The sequence below is a fragment of the Nanorana parkeri genome, unplaced genomic scaffold (genome assembly GCF_000935625.1).
Source record: "Nanorana parkeri isolate BGI_ZX_2015 unplaced genomic scaffold, ASM93562v1 scaffold1906, whole genome shotgun sequence".
In the NCBI taxonomy this organism is placed as follows: domain Eukaryota; kingdom Metazoa; phylum Chordata; class Amphibia; order Anura; family Dicroglossidae; genus Nanorana; species Nanorana parkeri.
In genome coordinates, this window is record NW_017308174.1 from 128,296 (window position 1) to 149,804 (window position 21,509).

At 44.7% G+C, this 21,509-nt stretch overlaps 1 protein-coding gene across 1 annotated transcript in view; it reads left to right on the forward strand.

Annotated features, from left to right (window-relative positions):
* Window positions 1-16,888, forward strand: part of BEGAIN (brain enriched guanylate kinase associated) — a 59,341-nt gene extending 42,453 nt beyond the window's left edge. Inside the window, exons 5-8 of the mRNA XM_018572030.1 lie at window positions 10,841-10,948; window positions 13,017-13,100; window positions 15,308-15,331; window positions 15,428-16,888. Coding sequence (XP_018427532.1) covers window positions 10,841-10,948; window positions 13,017-13,100; window positions 15,308-15,331; window positions 15,428-16,684 — 1,473 coding nt within the window. The 3' untranslated portion in view covers window positions 16,685-16,888. The remainder of the gene's footprint in view (window positions 1-10,840; window positions 10,949-13,016; window positions 13,101-15,307; window positions 15,332-15,427) is intronic.
* Window positions 16,889-21,509: the final 4,621 nt, after the last annotated feature.

The following is a 21,509-nucleotide window of genomic DNA, read 5'->3' on the forward strand; positions in this document are numbered from 1 at the left end:
TCCCTCTTGTGCTGTACAAGCACTGAGCTGATAGATTGTGCTGTATTATACATCTTCACAGTGAGGACTCAATCAGTGGATACATAGACCTATGAAGCCTCTAAGATTAAAGGAAGAACTCTAGAGAAAAAAAAAAATAAAAAAAAATATATATTAATATATATTATATACATACACAGTATATACACACACACGTTACAATATTTAACACCAAATAATGAATCATATGTCTGCAACTTACAAAGCATGCAGACATGTTCTCAGTTTTTGTTCTTGGACCAAGACCTAAATTAGGACTTTGATGGTGAACCAACATTTGATGGTGATTGCTGCACCTCAGAAGCTGCTGACCTCCTGGAATTTACAGAGGATGGTGTGGACAGCAGAAAAGCATCCAATGATTGACAGTTCTTTGGGTGAAAAAAGAAGTAAAAGGAGAGAGGCCGGACTTGTTCAAGCAGACAGAAAGAGTATACAACTGTAGAGTTCAGTGGCGTATCCAGGGTATGGCAGATATGGCTTCTTTTAGATTGTAAGCCCTCAGGGGCGGGGCCCTCCTTACCATCTTGTCTTGAATTGTATTGTGATTGTAATGTCTTCCTTATATTGTAAATCGCTGCGTAAACTGTTGGCGCTTCATAAATCCTGTATAATAATAATATGACACATGCCCCGGGCACTACTTGAAGGGGGGGGCGCCGCTCCGTGGGTTAGCGAAAGTTTGCCGACCCATGGACACAACTTACTTTTTTTTTCCTCTCCTCACACCTCTCCTATGACATCAAAGGTTGCCAGGAGCTAGGCAGGACGCCAGCTAGAGTGTCCTTGGTTGCTAAGAGCAGGGCAGGGAGATGTGTAAGGGCCATACTCAGCTCCCCACTCAGCTCCTGGCAAATAGAGCAGGCGGCGAGATTTTAGGGGGGACCCCCCCCCCAAAAAAAGAGGCGTGAGGTCCCCCTAAAATCCCTTACCAGACCCTTGATCCGAGCAGCAGCCTGGCAGAGCAGGAAAGAGGGGGGGAAGCTTGTGGCACCCCCCTCCTGCACCATTCCAGGCTACATGCCCTCAACATGGGGAGTGTGCTTTGCCAGGGGGACCCTCTGGAAAAGCACCTTGTCCCCATCTTGATGAGGACAAGGGCTTCTTCCCCACAACCCTGGCCCGGTGGTTGTGGGGGGTCAGTAAGGGGTAGTTGTTACCCCTACTAATTTACCAAATACAGTAAAATAGTAAAGAAAACCTGTCTGTCATTCCGATCCTCTGGCTTTAATCCTTTGAATCAGGGGTAGCCAAACTGTAGTCCTCCAGCTGTGGTGAGACTACAAATTGCATCACATATCTGGGACTCATACCTGTGGCTGTCAGAGCCTTGCAATCAGGGGTGTCCCGAGGCCGGGTGTCAGCCGGAGCAGGTACCAGGTGACACCCCGCTGTGACGCATATGCAAGATGTCACTGCGCATGCGCGGACATCTTGGTGTACCTGCTGGCGGCCATCTTGGTGATGGACGCCGGCAGAGAGAGGAGGGGACGTTCACCCAGCAGGATAAGGTATGCCGCCAGGTCCCCTCCTCTCTCCTGCACCTGTCGGGCTCTTGGTCGATGACCGAGTGCCTGACTTTTCAGAGGGGGTGACACCAAAATGACTGTTTATCATTTTGGTGTCACCCCTCCAATGGTGTCACCCGGGGGCGTGCCACACCCCTCTAGTGACGCCAATGCTTGCAATGACTCATGGGACTTGTAGTTCCACGACAGCACGAGGACCAGAGTTCGGCTAACCCTGCCAGAGACTGCCGGGCACCCAGCATTTCCGCAAGTGCTGCAATGGCACCAAGGTTTTCACTTTGTATCTATCTGCAATCTCTGAATAGCTGGTGTGGCGGCTGCAGATTGATTGCGCTTTCGAGCCTCATAAACTGACCGTTAGCCTCCAGCATACTCTGCGTGTCTCAGGATTATCCGGCAGTGACGGCTGCAGCAATTATCTCTCATTCGCTGAATATTTGATAGCGACTTTGAATTATTCAGCCCAAATGACGCTCCATTGTAACCTGCAATACATCACGCTGAGTGACGGGGCGGAATTCGGGGGAAAAGTAATAATTGTATTAAATATGTAGAAAGTTATCATTGCTTTGACTCTTAAACAGGGAAGGTCAAAAATGAGTGTTGGGCTGTGATGATGAATGTTCCCCATCTTCCCCGGAAGGGACTATTCAGAACTTGATGAAAGGTACACGCTGTGCGGTTTGTGTTGCGGAAGTTTATAAAAAATTTGACATTTTCAATTATTCCGAACCCGTAGAACAGACAAGGTATATGCAGTCAGAGCACACACCAACAGAGCACATACAGGACACACACAGTCAGAGCACACACCGGTAAAGTATATACAGGGCACATACAGTGAGAGCACATACCAATACAGCACATACAGGGCATACACATGGTCACACTACATATCACCATTGCTACAGCACACACAGTCAGACCATGCACAAATGCTGCGGATACGAGGCACACGCAATCAGAGCACATACACCGGTAAAGCATATACAGGGCACATACAGTCAGAGCACATACCAATACAGTGCATACACATGGTCACACTACACACCACTACTGCACACACAGTCAGACCTTGCACAAATGCAGCACACACAGGGCACGCATAGTCAAAACACATACCAATAAAGCATATACAGGGGACACACAATCAAAGCACACACACTGGTAAAGTATATACAGGGCACATACCGTAAGCACACATACCAATACAGCATATACAGGGCATACACATGGTCACACCACACATTACTACAGCACACACAGTCAGACCGCGCACAGATAGTCAGAGCACACATCGATAACGCATACACAAGGTACACACAATCAGCACACACACCAATACAGCACATGCAGAGCACTCACAGACAAACCACACACACCAATACGGAACATGCAGTGTGCACATGGTCAGGCCACACACTAATACAGATAGCGCCTCTGCAGGGGTTAAGATTTGATTTGCCTGGAGTTCTGCTTTTAGGAATACAGTGCTGTCTTCTCTCCTCTCCCCAGCCTGCTGACTGAAAGAGCAGCAACAGACTGATGAGGACAGCCTTCTGCTCATTCTGCTCTCTCCTCCCATCAGCATATTCCATGCCAGCACATTTGCATACAACAAAAGACATGGGGTTGCGGTACAGGGGTGTCTTACATGAAATCATTTCGGGAGCTCTTCCCTATTTCTGGAACACGTTTGGGAGATATGTTGGCAGCTCCTGAAATGTGATGATTTTACATATTTGGCTCCCTCGCAGGAACCCGTATTTGCCTTATAGCTGAGAACAGCAGCAGGTTGTTTTGGGCCCAGTCATTAGGCTGGATGCTAAGTTACAGGTACGCGTATGCAGATATCTTCACGCCTTACGCGTTTGCAACCAGCGGGGGGGTTTAGAGGCGCACTTTGCACAGAGCCGGTGAGCGTAAGTCAATGCTGACAAAATCGAGTCAAAGAATCTCTTACTGCTCGGAGCGCCCGTGTGAATTAATGAGCGGGATTCCAAGAAAAGCCGCTAATTTTAGCCGGCAAGACTGACGGAGCTTTTGGCAGGAAATCCGAATGGAGGATTTTAGGAAATATTCTGAGTTCTTTTGCAGTGCAGCTATGAAAGTGTGATGGTGACTGTTATATATACGCCATACAAGTGAATTTCTTTAGTGCCTATGATGCCGTCACTCTCGGAGCATCTCTAGGCAATGCAGGCAGATCATGGCTGGTGGGAGGGGTTGGCAGTACTCCAGCAAGCAGTGGGCTGTAACGTGGGAGGAGTTACGCAAATATCAAAATGCCTTGATGGATGATGTCAATTTGGAGGAGTGGACGTTGCTAATAGACATGTAAGCTGCAGAAAAAAATTGGTTCCGATATTTTGTTATTTCGAAATTTGGATCCTAAATTCAACTTGGTTCGGGCTTCGGGTTCGGACGAAATCCGAATTTTCGTTAGTTTCGGATGAGTTTACAAATATTCGTTGTGAATACCGCAGAAAACCATATACAGATATTAATACTAAAGCTGAACCTCCCAGATCCGAATGGCATTCGGGATCCGAATTTCCGAATTGAATTCGGGAGCTCCCAAATGCCATTGGGGGTCTGGGAGCCATATACATATATTACTAAAGCTGAGGCTCCCTGACCCCAATGGGATTCGGGAGCTCTCTAATGCAATTCCGAAGTTCAGATCCGGAATGCCATTCCGGTCTAGGAGCCTCAGCTTTAGTAATATATGTATATGGCTCCCAGACCCCCAATGGCATTTGGGAGCTCCCGAATTCAATTCGGAAATTTGGATCCCGAATGCCATTCCGGTCTGGGAGCCTCAGCTTTAGTATTCTATGTATATAATGTATATGGCTCCCATGTTGCCGTTACGAAAATTCGCGTTCAGACCCATTCGGATGCAATTAAACCGAAAAACACGTCTGATTGGCCAGAAAAGTCACATGTCCGATTCAGTTTCGTTTTTGAACGAAATTCAGACGGGATCCGAAATTTGGAGACGGAAATTTGGATTCGGACACTTTCGGATGCATTGGGATTCGGACACATTCGGATGTGAAGTCCCAACACCTGTGCACAGTCTTAGTTCTCAGACCCTATCTATCAAATGACAGCTCTGGGTCTGCTATGATGTGCGGGAACCAATCAGCATGATTAAGGACCATGTGATCACTATGATTGGTATGACATTGTGATCACATGGGTTTGTTTACAGACAAACGTACCAGCTGATGCTGTCACAGTGCTTCACACATAGAGAACACTGTGACAGCTGGGGCTGGTAGGTTGCAGCTGATACAGGGAAATATTTACACTTACCTGGTTTCTTTCACTTGTATATATAAACATTTTATAAAAATGATGGCGATACATTCCCTTTAAGTGAGTAAGCGGCATTCTGCACAGGTAACAATCGCCATTTTTTTTTGCCCAGCCGTTTCCATTTGGACTCCATTCCTCTCCTCAGCTGCTGTGCTTATGCTATGCATTATCTCTTTCATGATTATTGTAATTAAACCGAGCGCATTAACTGTACAATACACGCAACGTGCTGTCTAGGTGAATGCGGCAAATGAGTGCATAAAACGCATATAATTTGCAGGTAATTGTTTCCCGGCGAGGGAACGGGCTCATTCGTCGGTCTTCGTGCGCTAATTTGTTTTTTTGTCTACGCGACAAATAACGTGAGATGTTCCTCCCATTATTTAGCTATAATATGACAAATTATATTAACAGCTGCTATAACCGTTTGGAAAACTCGGCTCAATTACCGCCTGGAAGGAACCCTCGTGGTTTGGTTTATAATTTAAGTATTAAAGTAAGTTTAGAGTGGGAATTTTAGGCTTTATAGCCGACGAAAGTGGAACTCCGGGTGATCCAGAATGCACTGCAGTTGTACTAGAGTCTGCTGTTAATATGAATATGTTTTTTGTTTTTTTTACAGTCCTAATTAGGAATTATCACGTTTTTAAATTTGGCTTTGCTGAAATTTCTGCAAAAATTTTGCCATTTGGCAAAATTATGCTAAACGCATTACTGTGCCATCCAGAACTTCCCCTGTAGAAGTGTAGAGGATGTTGTACCGTTGTATGTGTCTTGTACACTCTAGTAGTCTGATATTACAGCCAACCATGCCTCACGGCCCTCTCCTAGCTGTAGATTGATAGTGGCTCCTGTACTGAGTATCGCCGTCACTACAGCAGGAGTCTACAGCACTCAAGGTACATGTAAGACATTTTGGGGTTCCCCCTTCTGCTGGAGGGAAAAGAGCAGGCCATTGGGTCACGTGACTGCTGAGAAAATGGAAAGAAAGGTATGCATAGTCATTTTATGCACATTTCAACTAAAGTCCATGTTTAGCGCATGGGTCAGCTGTGCCATTTTGAGTTTTATGTAGCTTGACTGTACAGAGAACTATGGTGTAAGTGGTTTTCCCCCATAGTTCTCTTAAGGGTCATGGGAGGACATATACTAACCTCCTCCCGTGACCCAAAGCTCAGTATATCGCAAGCTACAGCTCGCGATATACTGAGATCGCCACAGCCGGGACGGATCCTGACATTACTGTGATTGACAGCAGGCTCGGCCTATCTAGGAGGCAGAGCCAGCTGTACCCGCCCCCTGCCTTGTCCGTTCCTCCACTCAGCACTGAAGGATCGGGGAGGGGGGGAATCCCTGTAGGAGCCGTGAGTGATAGTCACGGCTCTCTGCAGGGAGATGATCGAGAAGTGAGCGAGCGACGGTATGTGTTTACTCACTTCCCGATCTATTGAACCGACCGGTGACAGTTTTATTGTCGCACGTCGGCTCCAACTATGAGGATGAGTGATCTTCACTCACCTCATAGTTCTCTTTTAAGGGTACAAAGGATAGTTGTAGATAATGAGCAGCATTTTTGGCTTGAAGAACAGATCCAGGAGAGTTGAAAGGAGCTTCCCTAAACCCTCGGGGGCCCCATTTAAAAATGTGGGTTTAGGGAACCTCTTTTCAACTCTCCTGGATCTGTTCTTCAAGCCAAAAATGCCCCTCATCAGCTTGGGAACATGTTGGAGGAACAGTGATGGACCTGGAAGTTCATGTCTGAGCAGAATTACAAAAAATACTAAGCAGTACATCTCTGCAATACATTTCCTGAAGTTTTGTATCTTTTAAAAATGTTACAAGTACAGAAAAATACCTGGTAATCCTGCCAGGAATCCAGTGAGCTCCGGACATCCTTGTGAGCTGTCAAACCTGCTTGAGTTCTCCCCTTCTGGACTGCAGAATACTTCCCCCTCTCCTCCTCTCCATAACAAAAGGAGGAGAATTACTTTAGTCCAGTAGGGGAGAGTCAGGCAGGGCTGACAACACCGCTTGGGATTTCCTGCGGCTCCCTGGTGTGGTGTAATATGCCAGTATTTACATTGTATGGGCTCAGCAGCCTGTGTGCATGAGCTCTTAGAGGAGATGGTTTGAAAATGTGGACACGCTACATATCTGCTTGGAGCCTGGAGACATGCTGCAGAAGAGTGTGAGAGACTAGGGGGATGTTGCATGAGGATAGCAGATATCCGTGCTTTTACTACAAATCAATACTCTCATTACAAACTACTGGGGTTCAAAGGTCCTCCAAGTTCCTAAGGGTTGAATGTGCCCATCAGTCCTTAAGTTGGGTGCCAGGGCTCCAGAGTATCTGAGCAAGCATACAGTGGGCTCAGCATAAGCACAGTGGTTAGCTGTAGTTAGCTACATGTGCATTCTACCCGCCAACACTGAGGTCATTGGTCCGAGTCCTGGCCAGGATACCAACTGCCTGGAGTTTCTATATTCTTCCTGTGCTTTTGTTGGTTTCTCCCAGCTACTCTGATTTCCTCCCACACTCCAAAGGTAGGTTAATTGGCTCCTGTCCAAATATTGGCCCTAGTATGATATTCTACTGAGCATGCCCAAGATGTCTGCCCCCAGCACCAATTTGATAAGCGCTTTGAGTCCCGAGGGAGAAGAAAAAGCTGTAGTGAGTTAGTACTATTACTTGCAAGGCCAATACGAGTGTGAGTATAATGGCAGCTAGAGGAATTCACCTAGAAGGGCAGCCAGATGCAGGATGTCTACACTGCGGTGAAGAGCCATTCAATGGGCCACCCAACAGATTGAGTGAGGAATATACTGGGATTTTTTATCAGGATTGGCCCAATTCAAAGCAAGAGGGATGTTCACTGTGGATAACCAATCAAATCATTCTCTGTATGACACAGATAAGGTGCTGGGAGTAAAGTCAGTCCACCGATGATCTATTGTATTGAGGGATGAGACATAGTGGATTAGATATTGAGATCCCCGGCCTTCTGTGAAGTACTGTACATCACTTAACATATTCTATACTACATAGTAACATATTGTTCTAATATAATTATAAACTGCGCTGTAACGTGAGTCCGTTGACGAGGTGCATTCGGGTGCCATTCAGAATGGCAATGTGTGTAGCAGTGACACACGCATTACTGCAACCCAGCAGTGTAATGGTCCCTAAAGCCTCCAATATCTAAATATCTTCAGGACACATTGTAGCTTTTCATAAGACCATCTGGAAGCAGAGCTCTGGGTTCATATCCAAGAAGATTCTCTGTGTGTGGAACTAGAATGTGTTACATTATGTCAGCTTCCTCAAAGCATATCTGCCAATCCAAAGCCAAATGTCAAACAAATGGCGAGGAATAAGTAAGGTTAGAATTTAAAGTCAAACTAGAAAATCTATTGAGATCTGACATAATCTGAATTCTCAGTGATGTCACCGGTCTCTAGTGAATGGATAGGCTGCATTCTCAGTGATGTCACCGGTCTCTAGTGAATGGCTTGGCTGCATTCTCCGGTCTCTAGTGAATGGATGTCACCGGTCTCTAGTGAATGGATAGGCGGCATTCTCAGTGATGTCACCAGTCTCTAGTGAATGGATAGGCTGCATTCTCAGTGATGTCACCGGTCTCTAGTGAATGGATAAGCTGCATTCTCAGTGGTGTCACCGGCCTCTAGTGAATGGATAGGCTGCATTCTCGGTGATGTCACTGGTCTCTAGTAAATGGATAGGCTGCATTCTCAGTGATGTAACCGTCGCTAGTGAATGGATAGGCTGTATTCTCAGTGATGTCACTGGCCTCTAGTGAATGGATAGGCTAAATTCCCAGTGATGTCACCGGTCTCTAGAGAATGGATAGAATACAGTCACGGTAGCTGATATACAGAATTTGTGAACCGTCATACAGCTTTCCGCAGTTGGAGGAGGGAAAAGGTTGCCCGACAACAAAGAAGAATGGCAAGCCAGCACTGGAGAGCCCCTCAAAGCTAGCCAGGAAAAGCCAATGGTTCAAACTTCTGCAGCATGAACTGCTAAAGGTTGATGGATCTCCACACAATGGGGACTGGTGGGAACTGGGTCAAATTCTGGTTCCCGTGAATTGGTTCGATTCCCTCTATCTCTAGCCTGGAAAAAAAATATGTTTGTCTAAATGAGATGCGCCAGCAATAAACGCTGCGTATTTCTTATTTGTTCCTACTGACTAATGATTAATCTTTATAATCTCCCTCCCTGCAGCGTTGCCAGGCAGCCAGTTGAATCTGATGATGGACATTTAAGTCTATGTAGCTGAAGTGCATTCGGCACAGCTGATATTAAAGTGTATAGATAGACAAAACCTTTCTTTTAGAAGGGAAGGATCTAACTCGTTACTTTGTGTCTTGCAGGGGAGATTTCCCTTCTCCTCCTGTCCTAGAGATCCAACAGACCTTGTTCCTTTCTCTCTCCCTCTGTTGACTTATAAGAAGCAAGATCAGTAAAGAAAGTTGAGAGAGGAAGAGCGAAAGGAGGAAGATCAGTAAAGATTAGAGACCCAACAGGAAGTCAGAGGAAACCGATGTACAGAGGGTTTTATACTCCGTGTTATATAAGATACAAGCTGAAGCAGGAGACCAGGTGGTGTGACAATGTCCCCAATTTTTTTTCTGCTTGGCGTTCAAATAGGCCGCATCACAAGTGACCTGTTTCCAGCCCGTCTGACAATGAACAATTCTCTCTGCTTACTAAAATAAAAGAAAATTCAATTTTCCACAGCTTTGCAAGTGACTACAATCTGCCCCATCCTGCATGTTGACTGTATCTATCTGTCCAAAGATTGCACAGGAAAGTCTTAAGCAACACAATAATGCATGTTGTATTGTGAAGGTGCGCTGCCGATAATAGACTTCATGTAGTGCTGTGCAAGGGCATGATAATGTGAACTGCATAGCCAGTGATGTCACCGGTCTCTAGTGAATGGATAGGCTGCATTCTCAGTGATGTCACCGGTCTCTAGTGAATGGATAGGCTGCATTCTCAGTGAAAATAAACATTTGATTTATTATCAGTATTTATATAGTGGCAACAATGTATGCAGAGATTTACATAGTGTACATTCACATCAGTCCCTCCCCCCAAGGAGCTTACAGTCCTTACAGTCCCTATCTCACATACACATGTACACACAGTGGGGCCAATTTATACATACAAGAGCCAACTTAAGACTGGAGCAAATTAACATTAATATGTCTTTGGAGTGTGGGAGGAAACCAGAGCACCCTGAGGAAACCCACACAAGCACAGGGAGAACATGGAAACTCCATGCAGGAGTCCTGGTTGGGATTTGATCAGTGCTGCAAAGATGTCAACCCCTATTAACCCTTGGTAAACTGTAGTTTTTGTTATCTCATTCATTCCCTTCTTCCCTTTAGCATTTGTATTCATTCATGTTTGCAGTGCCAAATAGTGTCCTTATAATGGGGACAAATCGCAGAATAACATTTATAGTAGACCCCAAAATTTGCATCTAAAATTTTCGGTGTCCTTTATTATTTTTAACTTCTTCATCTCCTTCCTTTTTTTTTTTTTTACTGTTTCTATAGAAGTGTGTGTTCATTTTTGTAGCACCGAATAAGAGTTCAGGGTAGGGAAGCACTTTGAAATCCTTGCCTCGGGCACAGGAGGACCTCGTCTTGGCACTGGTGAACCGGTTGTGTTGCCGGACATTCTTGGTATAGCACAGCAGGGACAGATGAGCGCTGTGCTTCAACTCTCTTCTGGCGTTCAAGGGTTTTGATGGCAAACTGTAAAATCGTTTCGGTTTAACTGTCCTGAACAGCCGCAGCTCTCCTATCACCAGGAGGGAAAACCCTCCACTGTTAACGATTGCATCATTTTACGTTGATTGGAGCTGAGAGACAAACCATTAGGCGCCCAAGTAACGCAAGCTTTGTATTTCCAGGGACAACATTTTGAAGAGGAGAAGAGAGCTCTGGGTCACGAGGTGATTGCGCTCAATAATCATTTGCTGGAGGCCAAGGTGACGATTGACAAACTATCAGAGGACAACGTAAGTGGATGGTTGCTGGAGTGTGACTGTGCCTTAAAGTGAACCTGTCACTTCAATTCTCTAACAATCTCAATCAGTAAAGGGGCATTTGGATCCCAAAAAAATAACAATTTAACATGTTTTTACCTTTAGCTGCAATGGAAGATAAGCTAGCATATAGCTCCGGAATAGTTGTGTCAAAGCTGAACTCCAAGCACATGATACCAAGGGATACAGGGGTGTCCCTACCCCAGCCTGCTGATTGGACAGTGAAGGAGCAACAAAAGGGAGGTCATCCCTCTACTCACTCTGTTGTCTCCTCCTATCAGTATGTGACAGGTAACCTCAGTAGTTTAGCTACAAGTCCCGCGAGGTATTGCAAGAATCTGACGGCCACAGGCATGAATCCTAGGGGCAAAGGCATGATGGGTATTGCGGTTTCACTACAGCTGGAGTGCCGAGGTTACCGACCCATGCTGTATATGCAGGAGATTGCAAGAGGCTGATATTAATATCGATCAATACTTATACCAGTTGCAATAAAATACATTTAATGATGTAAAAATGAATACAAAGCTGCATTAATTTGTGTCTTTGATATCTGCCTGGCGTTCAGCTTACACAGAGCAGGACAGGGGAAAGCTGTAGCGCATGGGTAGGTGACCTCGGCCTTCTAGATGCTGTGGAACTACAAGTCCCATGATGCAATGCATGACTCCCAGAGACAGAGGTCTGATGGCACAGCTGGAGTGCCAAGGTTTCCAACCCCTGCTGTAGCATGACAGCAAATAACTAGATACCAGGCAGGTTTAAGATGTGGGCTGGACTGGCCTATTACAGATAAGCTTGAATAAGCCAGTAGAAACCCTGGGCACATTTGTGTCCTGTGTGTTTGTTTATTTCAAGGCTTAAAGCTAAACTCCAAGCAAATATGAAAGACACATATTATTGTAGCTCTGCATTCATTAATACATCATGACATTCATTTTTCAAATGCAAGAATCTCTCTTGCAATTCCCTGTATAGGAGAGCTCAGGCTGGGAGAGGGAGAAGCAACAAAAGGAGCTTTACAACTGCACTGCAGTGCACTGAGCATCCTGATGGGAGGAGAGAGTAGAGTGCCAGAGAGATGAGCTCATCACTGTGCTGCTTATCCTTTCATTGTCCAGTCACAGGCTGGGGGCAGGTGCAGGACAACCTGGGCTCAGAGCAAGAGGGTTGAGTGACGCTGCCTACCACACTGAGGACACCTAATGGCAGAAAACGGTACTGTAGGGGAAGTCTTTGGACTGAATTTGCATATCGCTTTAAAAGCTGGTTTTGTTATTTTATCTTTTAACAGGCTGTTCTTGTTTTGACTTGGCCAGTCCAATAAAAAAATAGGCAGGCTGAGTCTGTCCCTGGTTTGACCAGTTCATTTGGGGGTCCAAGACTGATACTACCTATTTCTGCTTGGAGATAGAGAGTATCAGTGGCGTCACCCGAGTGACACCATTGGAGGGGTGACACCAAAATGACTGACAGTCATTTTGATTTCACCCCCCTCTGAAAAGTCAGGCACTCGGTCAAGGATCGATAGCCCGACAGTTGATGGCGCCGGCAGGCATGCGCGATGACGTCACTGCGGAGTACCCGCACCGTGTTTCACCCCGCCTCGGGACACCTCAGGGTAGGATTAATGTTGTTGGCAAATGAGGCTGATTGCATTTACTTATATTTGGCACACAGAGGCAGGGTCTCCATCTTTAACCTTCTGCAGTAGACCCGAAAGTTTGGCTGGTGCAGAAGCTCAATGAAATAACTAAAAGACATTGGGCACATAAATATCGGGGTGCACCCAAACTTGAGTTTCTATCTAACGTTATGCTAGTAATCAGGGGCACCAGTTGTTTTTCTTGTATAGCCAGCCTTAGCTGTGTTAGAACTGGTGTGGTTTGGTGGACTTACCATTGGTTTGGTTCAGTTTGGGTGAAACTCCCTTTCCTCAAGTCCTCAATGATGAATGCCATCATGTCCACCACCAATGCAATGTAAATACAATCTCTGTGGAAATGATCATTCTCTGTTTTGCCGTGTGTTCACTATTTAGGAACTATACCGAAAAGACTGCAACTTGGCCTCTCAGCTATTGCAATGCAGCAAAGGCTTCTACAGAGCACACAAGCTGTCCGAGGTAGGTGTTCCATGACTTAGCTCTGTAAATGCTGAGAGTATAACATGCGAGTGATTGATCCTTTTATCCCACACCACCAGTCCATTTTAGGAAGAAGTAGATGCAACATAATATCAATTCTTTAACCCCCTTTGGCCTGCGGTCTGTATATGGTGCCCCATGCTGAGGATATGTTAATATTCATCATACCTTTGCTGCTGCCAGCTGTCAAAACCCAGATGCTGCTGACAGTTTTGGCCCGCTATAACAATTAGGAACCATTCGTGTGATTCTGTGATCAATATGCCGGCTATTAGTAAAGTATATCACCGGCACACCAAAGTAAAATCTTCAACGATTTTATTGATGTACACATGCTTTATGACTTGGTGTGTGTACATCAATAAAACGAACTCGTTGAAGATTTTACTTTGGTGTGCCGGTGATATACTTTACTATTTGGATTTGAAGTGGCGCCATCCACTATCACTGCAGCACCCACTTTAAAAGGGACATACCAGTAAGGAGTGCGGTGGGAACCTCTTCAGAACTTGCAATATGCCAGCTATGACACAGTAATCCTATCCAGACCAAAGGCTTCATTGAGGAAAAAGCCTTTAGATGGCAATTTGCTTCTGTTTTACACTGCAATTGTCTGATATGGTTCTAATATTAGAGAGAGAGAGAGAGAGAGAGAGAGAGAGAGAGAGAGAGAGAGAGAGAGAGAGAAATTAGTGATCGTATTATATTCAAGTTAAGTTAAGCAACGCATACTGTTGCTGATAAATTTGTCCTGGGTATCTAAGGTCCGATGACCTTTGCGCACAAAAGGCGTTTCCAAAAAGAGTTCTGTAAAACTGTGGCATTCTTTCCCCCCAAAAAACCTTGGAGAGTTAATACTATGTGGAATCCTACTGAACACATGAGGATTTTCAAGTTTCCTAAAGACCTGCAATAAAGGGGAACTGTGCTCTTAGACAAAGTACACTTACTCACCCTGCCAAGCCTTTTTAACCTAAACTAAACATTTCACAGTTGGTACTTAAACTGATGGCCATTCCTGAGCAAGGAGCCCTCAGACTTGTATAGGACTAATTCCAGACTGTGGAGATGCGGTTTGCTTTCATACATCCTCTCTCTAAATGAACTTTGGATGTAGTGGACTGTACACAGCTGGAGAAAGAGGGGCCCCGGGTTTACATATCCTGTGACAATCATTATTGGAGAACTATGAGGTGAGTGATTTTCACTCATCCTCATAGTTAGAGCCGACCTGTGACAATGAAACTGTCACAGGTCGGCTCTATTGATCGTGAAGTGAGCGAACATATACCGTCGCGCGTTCACTTCCCGATCACCTCCCAGCTGCGGGGAGCGGTGACTATCAGTCACCTCTCCCCGCAGCGATTCCCCCCTCTCTGATCCTCCAGTGCTGACTGGAGAAATGGCCAGGGGAAGGGGCGGGCATAGTTGGCTCTGCCTCTAGATAGCCAGCTGTCAATTGGACTGTGCAGTCCAATAGGCACAATAGGCACCAGAGTTTGACCATGTTACCCAGTGCATTATGTAAACTAACAGACCGGATCAGACACACCACCTCTCTTCCTACAAGTTCGTGTAAGGACAACTGTGCTGAGGGGTGTGGCAGTGTCTCAGCTCTGCCAGCACAGAGCACTTCAGTGTGAGAGCTGCACGCAGAAATGCCATTGAGAGAAAAGGGTATTTTAAGGCACTTTTAATTAAAAAGCATAACAAAGAAACATATAAACAAAAGGTGTGAGGCTTTTAACAACCAGAGCATGTCAGGATACATATAAGTCCTGGGAAAACGTGCCACAACAGGCAGACAGAACCACTTACTAGGGAGCTGAAGACCTGCAACTATACGAGTTCTCACTGAAACCCACAGAATCAGATTTGTCTGTGAGCAAATGTTTTTACATTTCTCTAGAATTAAAGATGGCACTGGTTAGTCATTCTTTAATTAGCAGAATGATGATGAATAACAAACGATATCAGCCGCCAGTCTGGGGTTCTCAACATGTAGGCCGGTCATTTTCTGAGCAGACATGGCGACAGAGAATAAATTATGTAGCTAAAAATTCTTATTGTGACAAGAATGCCTTTGTTCGTTGTAATGTCTGATTTAACGTGCCCATCAGATCCTGTTTCTTTTAAATAACGTTTAATACTAAATTATTACATTTTGTTCTTCTTTTTGTCTGCAGCTGCCACCCGACTTCCAGGAAAGAGTAAGTGAACACTTGGAAAAGCATGGCTGTAAACTAACTGTGTCCCTCTCTAACGCTACCTATGCTGACAGCGTTCCTGCTTGTGTCATTGCTAAGGTGCTGGAAAAGCCAGATCCCAGCAGCCTCTCTTCACACCTATCAAGTACTTCAATGAGGGACCTTACGTACGAGCAAGGAGGTCAAGAACCTGAAGAGAAGTTCCGCCAGAGGCAGCAGTTCAAGTCGGAGATCTACTGCAGTGACACCGCCCTGTACTGCCCAGAAGAAAGGAGGAGAGATCGGAGACAGAGTTTTGACGTACATGTCAAAGACGAGGTCTACTTGAGATCTCAGAACTCTACGGACAGCACGGTAGAAGATGGCTTCCACTCGAGTTTCTCCCACGAAGCCTTCAATGAATATGTAGCATCTTTACCAACATCCAGTTCCTACTCCAGCTTCAGCGCTACTTCCGAAGAGAAAGAGAACAACCAAGCCAATACTTTAACAGCTTCCCAACAGGCCATATACATGGGAAACCGAGATGACCTCTTCGAAAGGAAGTCCACCACCGGTTATGAACATGCAGCCAGTCCTCGGTTTGTAAAGTCCAAGTCTGTCCAGCACATGGAGCACAGTCCAGAAAACGAAGCGTCTCCAAACTTCATTAGATCTTCTTCCTACGTAGAGGAACCATTTCACTTTTCCAGAATCCGTACTCAACAGACAATGGGAACTCACAAGTCGAACAGCGAGTGTAGAAGCTCAAACCTTTCCGAAGAAGACTTGCCCACGAGGTGGAGGCAGCTCAGTGTAGAAGATATCGGTGCGTACTCTTTTAGCAACGATGGCAGAATATCGCAGTGTAGTTTTACAGAACAGTATTTTGCGCCAAGTCCAGTGAAGCAGCTAGAGAGTCCCATGAGCCCATTGTATGCCAGTTACAAGCAAGATAGTTTTTCCGAGGGAGAAGAGGTTTGTCAAAGCAGAATGGGAGACTCCTGTTTCCTAAGAACGGACTCGGGCTTGAAAATCGACATCAGCGCTAGCTGTAAGCAAGAAATGCTGTCTAGTTTTAAGGCAAAAGAAGCAAGAGACCAAAAATGCGAGCGGATGTCGGTCCAGCTAGGGAGCAAAAGCTTAGATTCCAACTCGTCAGTCAAGAGGGAATATGTAGACGTCAGCCCAAACAGTTCCGCAGAATCCCTGATTCAAAGCCCTATAGATGACTCAGACTTGCACCAGTCTTCCCTTGACCAAGGACACGCCAGTTTCCACGGCAAGCCCCAGCCATTCCAAAGAACTGGGAGCATCGGCTTGACTAGGAAAGATAGTCTTACAAAAGCACAATTATACGGCACCCTTTTGAATTAACGATCTTCCAGATTGCAATAATCGGCATTGCAGAGACAGAAAAAAAAAAAAAAAGTACACATTGACACAAAGGACGATGGGAATGCCATGGGTTTCTGATGATGCTACCGTGCCAGTATTAACAGTTGTTTTATTCCGTGTTCGTGTAACTTGCACTTTTTTTGTGGAAAGCTTCCAGTTCAAGAAACAAAAACAAAAATACATTTTAATGACCTTGTACGTATAAAGATTACCTCATTGCACCTGCGATTTGAAGTATAACTCCACTTTTCTAAGAGATCTGATCTTGCGATGGCGGGGAGTTACATTTTATGATCTCTTTTGATCTGGTTATGTCTGTACAGGCATTGAACACGTCCATGTTTGTTCAGCGGAACTTGGTCAAACTCTGCACATTGGCAGCAGTTGCCTACGGAATGCCGACAGATGTTCCATGTTTTGTATCTGCAGGACCGCCGGGGCAAACCGCCAACTTCCACTGGGCAAAATGGTGAATCCGTTGTATTTGGCATTGGTTTTTCAGCATTTTTTTTCCAAGAAATCGTTTTTTTTCTAATCAATCGCGGGGTATGGCCTAGGTTGGAGCCACAAGTTATTTTCTCTGCATAAGTACAATTGGTGCTAGATTTATAGCCGCTGCAAGGTTAAAAGTTGGTCAGCGGGATCAGAAGTGCTTCTCACCACGCTGGCCAATGAGTGCTCGCCATTTGTGAGCGAAACTTGAAATGCATACCGCAGGGCTGCAATCCTGTGTACGTAGTACGGATAGTACCCCGGCCTCGGTGGAGGGGAAGGAACGATTTGTTGACAGGTAAGAGCAGCATGGGGGAGAGGGGGCAGATTGGAGGGGGGTAATTCCATTTTCCTACATTCACCAGGGAAAGCGTAATTACCTTTTTAAGGGCTCCTTCACACCGGTGAATTGCATTGAGGCATCCCATTCATTCTGCAGTAATGCAAAGCCCCACAATGCACTGCAAGGCAGCTGTGTTGGCAAGGTGTGTTTGAAGTGCCATTAAGAATGACCACCACTGCATTACACCAATGTGTGTGGCTCATCTTACTGAAACATGCACATAACCACAATGCGCCAGTGTGAATGGGGACCCTTAGTGTTCATTGTATTTGTGTTTTTCCCTTTTTTTGTATATTTATTAATGTGGACTCTAGTTTTATATTTTCTCTTACTTTCCTTTCCTTTTATTTGTTTTTACTGATTTTATCTAATTTATATATAAAAAAAAGAAATAATGAGTCTAATGAGAGGCCCTTTTTTGGTGCAAGAACAGGTCAAGGATAGTTAAAAGGAGTGTCTGTAACGCTAAAGGGCCATTTAAAATCAATGGAACCACCAAAAACAACCTTAATTTCGCCTTTGTCATTGATTCCAACGCATTTTTCCAAATTTTCCTGAATTCTCACCATTTTTTCAGGGATTTTTTATAGGGAAATTAAAAATCTTGATTTCGCTTAGCCATGGATATTATTTAGGATGAAGGTGAGGGTTCCGTCTTGGGGATAGTGGCTGGGTTAAGGTTTCAGGTTGTTTTTTTTTTTTATAGCTTCAAGCATCAGTGCCAAATACATATGACAGGTCATTCGCTTGCCTCGAATTTATGGGTGGCAAAGCTTCTGAAAAACTTTCTGCCAATGCTACCAAATATACATTCCACCATAGAAATGTCTGTGAAGATTCTCATTCATCCAGGTCATGGTATATCGGTAAAAAAAAATAAGTCAAGGCAACTGGACTGGCTGTATTTTTCTTGAAGACGTTTCACTGGACATTCGATGTGGTTGGGGGTGAGATATCTATTGTCTGCCACATACAATACTGTTTTAACACCTCTCTCTGGGCAGGTTAATAACACCTCCTGGACTCCAATTATGCAAATGCAATCAACACCTGGTTGTGACTAACAGATGATGTGGATTGGAGCGACATTCACCATATTTATTCCCAGACAATTTTTTGTACAAGTCATTCTGAATTGAGAAAGCTGGTTAGATGTTCAGTAAAACGTCTTCAAGAAAAGTACAGCGAGTCCAGTTGCCTTGACTTATTTTTTCTACAGATACACCATAATAATGGATACTCCAATAGCCTGTCCAAGCATTAAAAAATCAAGACAGGTAAGCAGTTTCCTGTTTCCAAAATCAATTCCCTCCCACACCTCGCAAGATCGGGTTCCATCAGAAAGGAAGCGATGGTCGTTAAAGGCAATCGAAAAGAAAAATACATTCAACATTAACATTTTGATACTAAGCGGTCAAATTTATAAGGCCAGCATACGAATAATATAACCAAAGCCCATACGATCGTTTACATTTAGCCATAAAATCTAAAGTGAAAGGGAAACTGTTCGGTTCTTTTTCGGTTTTGAGTTGTTATTGTTACCTGAAAGTGGATTTTTTTGATGTGACCATCGCATTTTATTTACACGCTTGCTTGTTCCATATTTTTCGTGATGGCATTTTCATACAGATGCTCCCTCTTGTGTCAGTCTGTCTATCCGGCGTTGTATTAAGCCACCCAAGAGAACGGCTGCTGAAGCAGTCACAGAGTCTCAGCAGACTGGTTGACTTGCACTGCCAATGAGGAACAGAATAGGGCAATCGTTTTGCAGCGGTACTAAGCGGGAAGCACAGCCTGCTTAGAAACTGAACAATTGTGGCTGTTACTTTTTGCTTGTATATTTATAAACTATAGGTAGAAACAAGGATTTTAAGGCATTTAATGAACCTTGTTAATTTTTATTTTTTACGTTCTAGAAATCAGTCATGACTGGGCTCATGCAAGGACCTCGATGGTGAGACTTCAATTATTAAAGTTGTGCACATTGTGCTTACTTAGAAAAGATTTCTCACAGGTCACCTACCAAACGTCTGAAAGCATTTGCTGCCCGTAAAACTCTATACACTATCTCCCAGCTCCTGACGTGTCAGAAAAAGGGCCACGTAGGTAAGAGTAATATGAACAACTACTGGGTTATGGTATGTGATTGCTGTCCTGATCCTGATCCATTTTGCCGCCTGAGACCAGGGGGGTTTGGTGCTGTTGGTGCTCGCACTCAGTGGAGGGTGCTGGTGGAGAATGACCCTGCCACTTTGCCCAGTATCCCACCCAGCTCCTGGCCAACAGTGAAGATGTCACTGGTTGCCAGGAGCTGAACGGGACACTGGTCAGAGCGTCCCAGGTTGCAAATAGCTGAGCGAGGAGATATGTATCGCCCTTACACATCTCTCCACTTGGCTCAAAGCAATCTGAGACGTTCTGGCCAGAAAGAGGGCGGTAGGACCGTATAGAGCCGACTTATAAATCTTCCAGCCATATGCATTCCTCAACTAGAAGGAGTTTCCTATGCTACTTGGCTCCATCTAGTGATAGTAATGTTGCCCTGAAGCTGGAAGACCGTATGAGGCCGATCTTCCGCCCAGCCATATGCATTCCACAACTAGATGGAATTTCCTATGCTCCTTGGAATTTCACCATCCTTCCTATGGCCCTGAAGCTGGAAGACCATATGGGGTCAATTTATATATCTTCCACCCAGCCATAAGCATTCCACAACTAGATGGAATTTCCTATGCTCCTTGGAATTTCACCATCCTTCCTATGGCCCTGAAGCTGGAAGACCATATGGGGTCAATTTATATATCTTCCGCAACTAGTAATTTCCTATGCTCCTTGGCTCCATCTAGTAGTGGGAATGCGGTGCAAGCAGCATTCGCCCAGTGTCGTACAGCTGGGCAGAGGATTTATAAACTGTCCCTCAAATGTGGTCAGTTGACTGGACAGCAGTTTTCAGAGTTTTGGTGACCTCAAACACTTCACGCTTAAGAGCCAAGCATAAAAAAAACATAAAGCAACATCAAAGTGTAAATATAAATATTTCCTAATTAAGCATGCATGGTTGTATTTTTTGGGTCAGCTTCACACCTAAATTCAGGCGTTACCATATGCATTGCACTGTGTGGTGCTGTGGATGTGATATAGAGTGCAAGCCCATTCATTTCTAAGCCCCCCCACCCCCACCTCTACATGGATGTCCATGCAGTAAACTAGGCATCTGACCCTTCAACACACCATAACCAATACAAATACACATGTGCAGTGTTGCGTTGTGTGTTTGGGTGAAAAAAGGGTCAATAATGTTTTTTTTGCCACATGCTCAATGGTTAAGGACCCATAGGATATGCATTGGCAGATAAATTGCAACGCCCATCAAAGCATCATAAAATGTACATGGTAAAGTCTGAATGGACTCTTAAAGCTGGAATGCAGAAAATACAAAAGAAAAAAAACTGTTTAATCATTAATGAACTACAGCTAGTATCAGTACTGTTCTCTTTAGATTCATTTCCATCAATCTTCTGCACAACAGCTCTGCACTTGGAAAAAGGGAGACCCTGAAGTGTCAACCATTCAGACTTCTATTGTACTGCACGGCGCTTTCAGTCTAACACTAGGGACGTGTACAGGAGGAGGAGCACATTGGTGACTTATATTGGTGTCAAGGCCAAAAGGTTTAGGACAACCCTAAAAGATGGTTTAAATCTCACCATCTCACCTTGCCGTGTGCACAATAGACTTGGTGTGAATATTTGTATTCTTGCATCAGCCCAGCTGTGACTGTCTCTCTTTCGGCAAATCACATTTAAGAAGGAAAACTATAGATTCCCTTTATATTGAAAAGTTTAAAGAAACAAAGAGCAGGAAATGGACCATTTCAGGTTTTTATGATGGAAATGTTGCCCCATCTTGCAGTATGGCACCTTTTTTTTAGCACAAACCACCTTTTGCTTTTTAAACTCTTATTTCCAG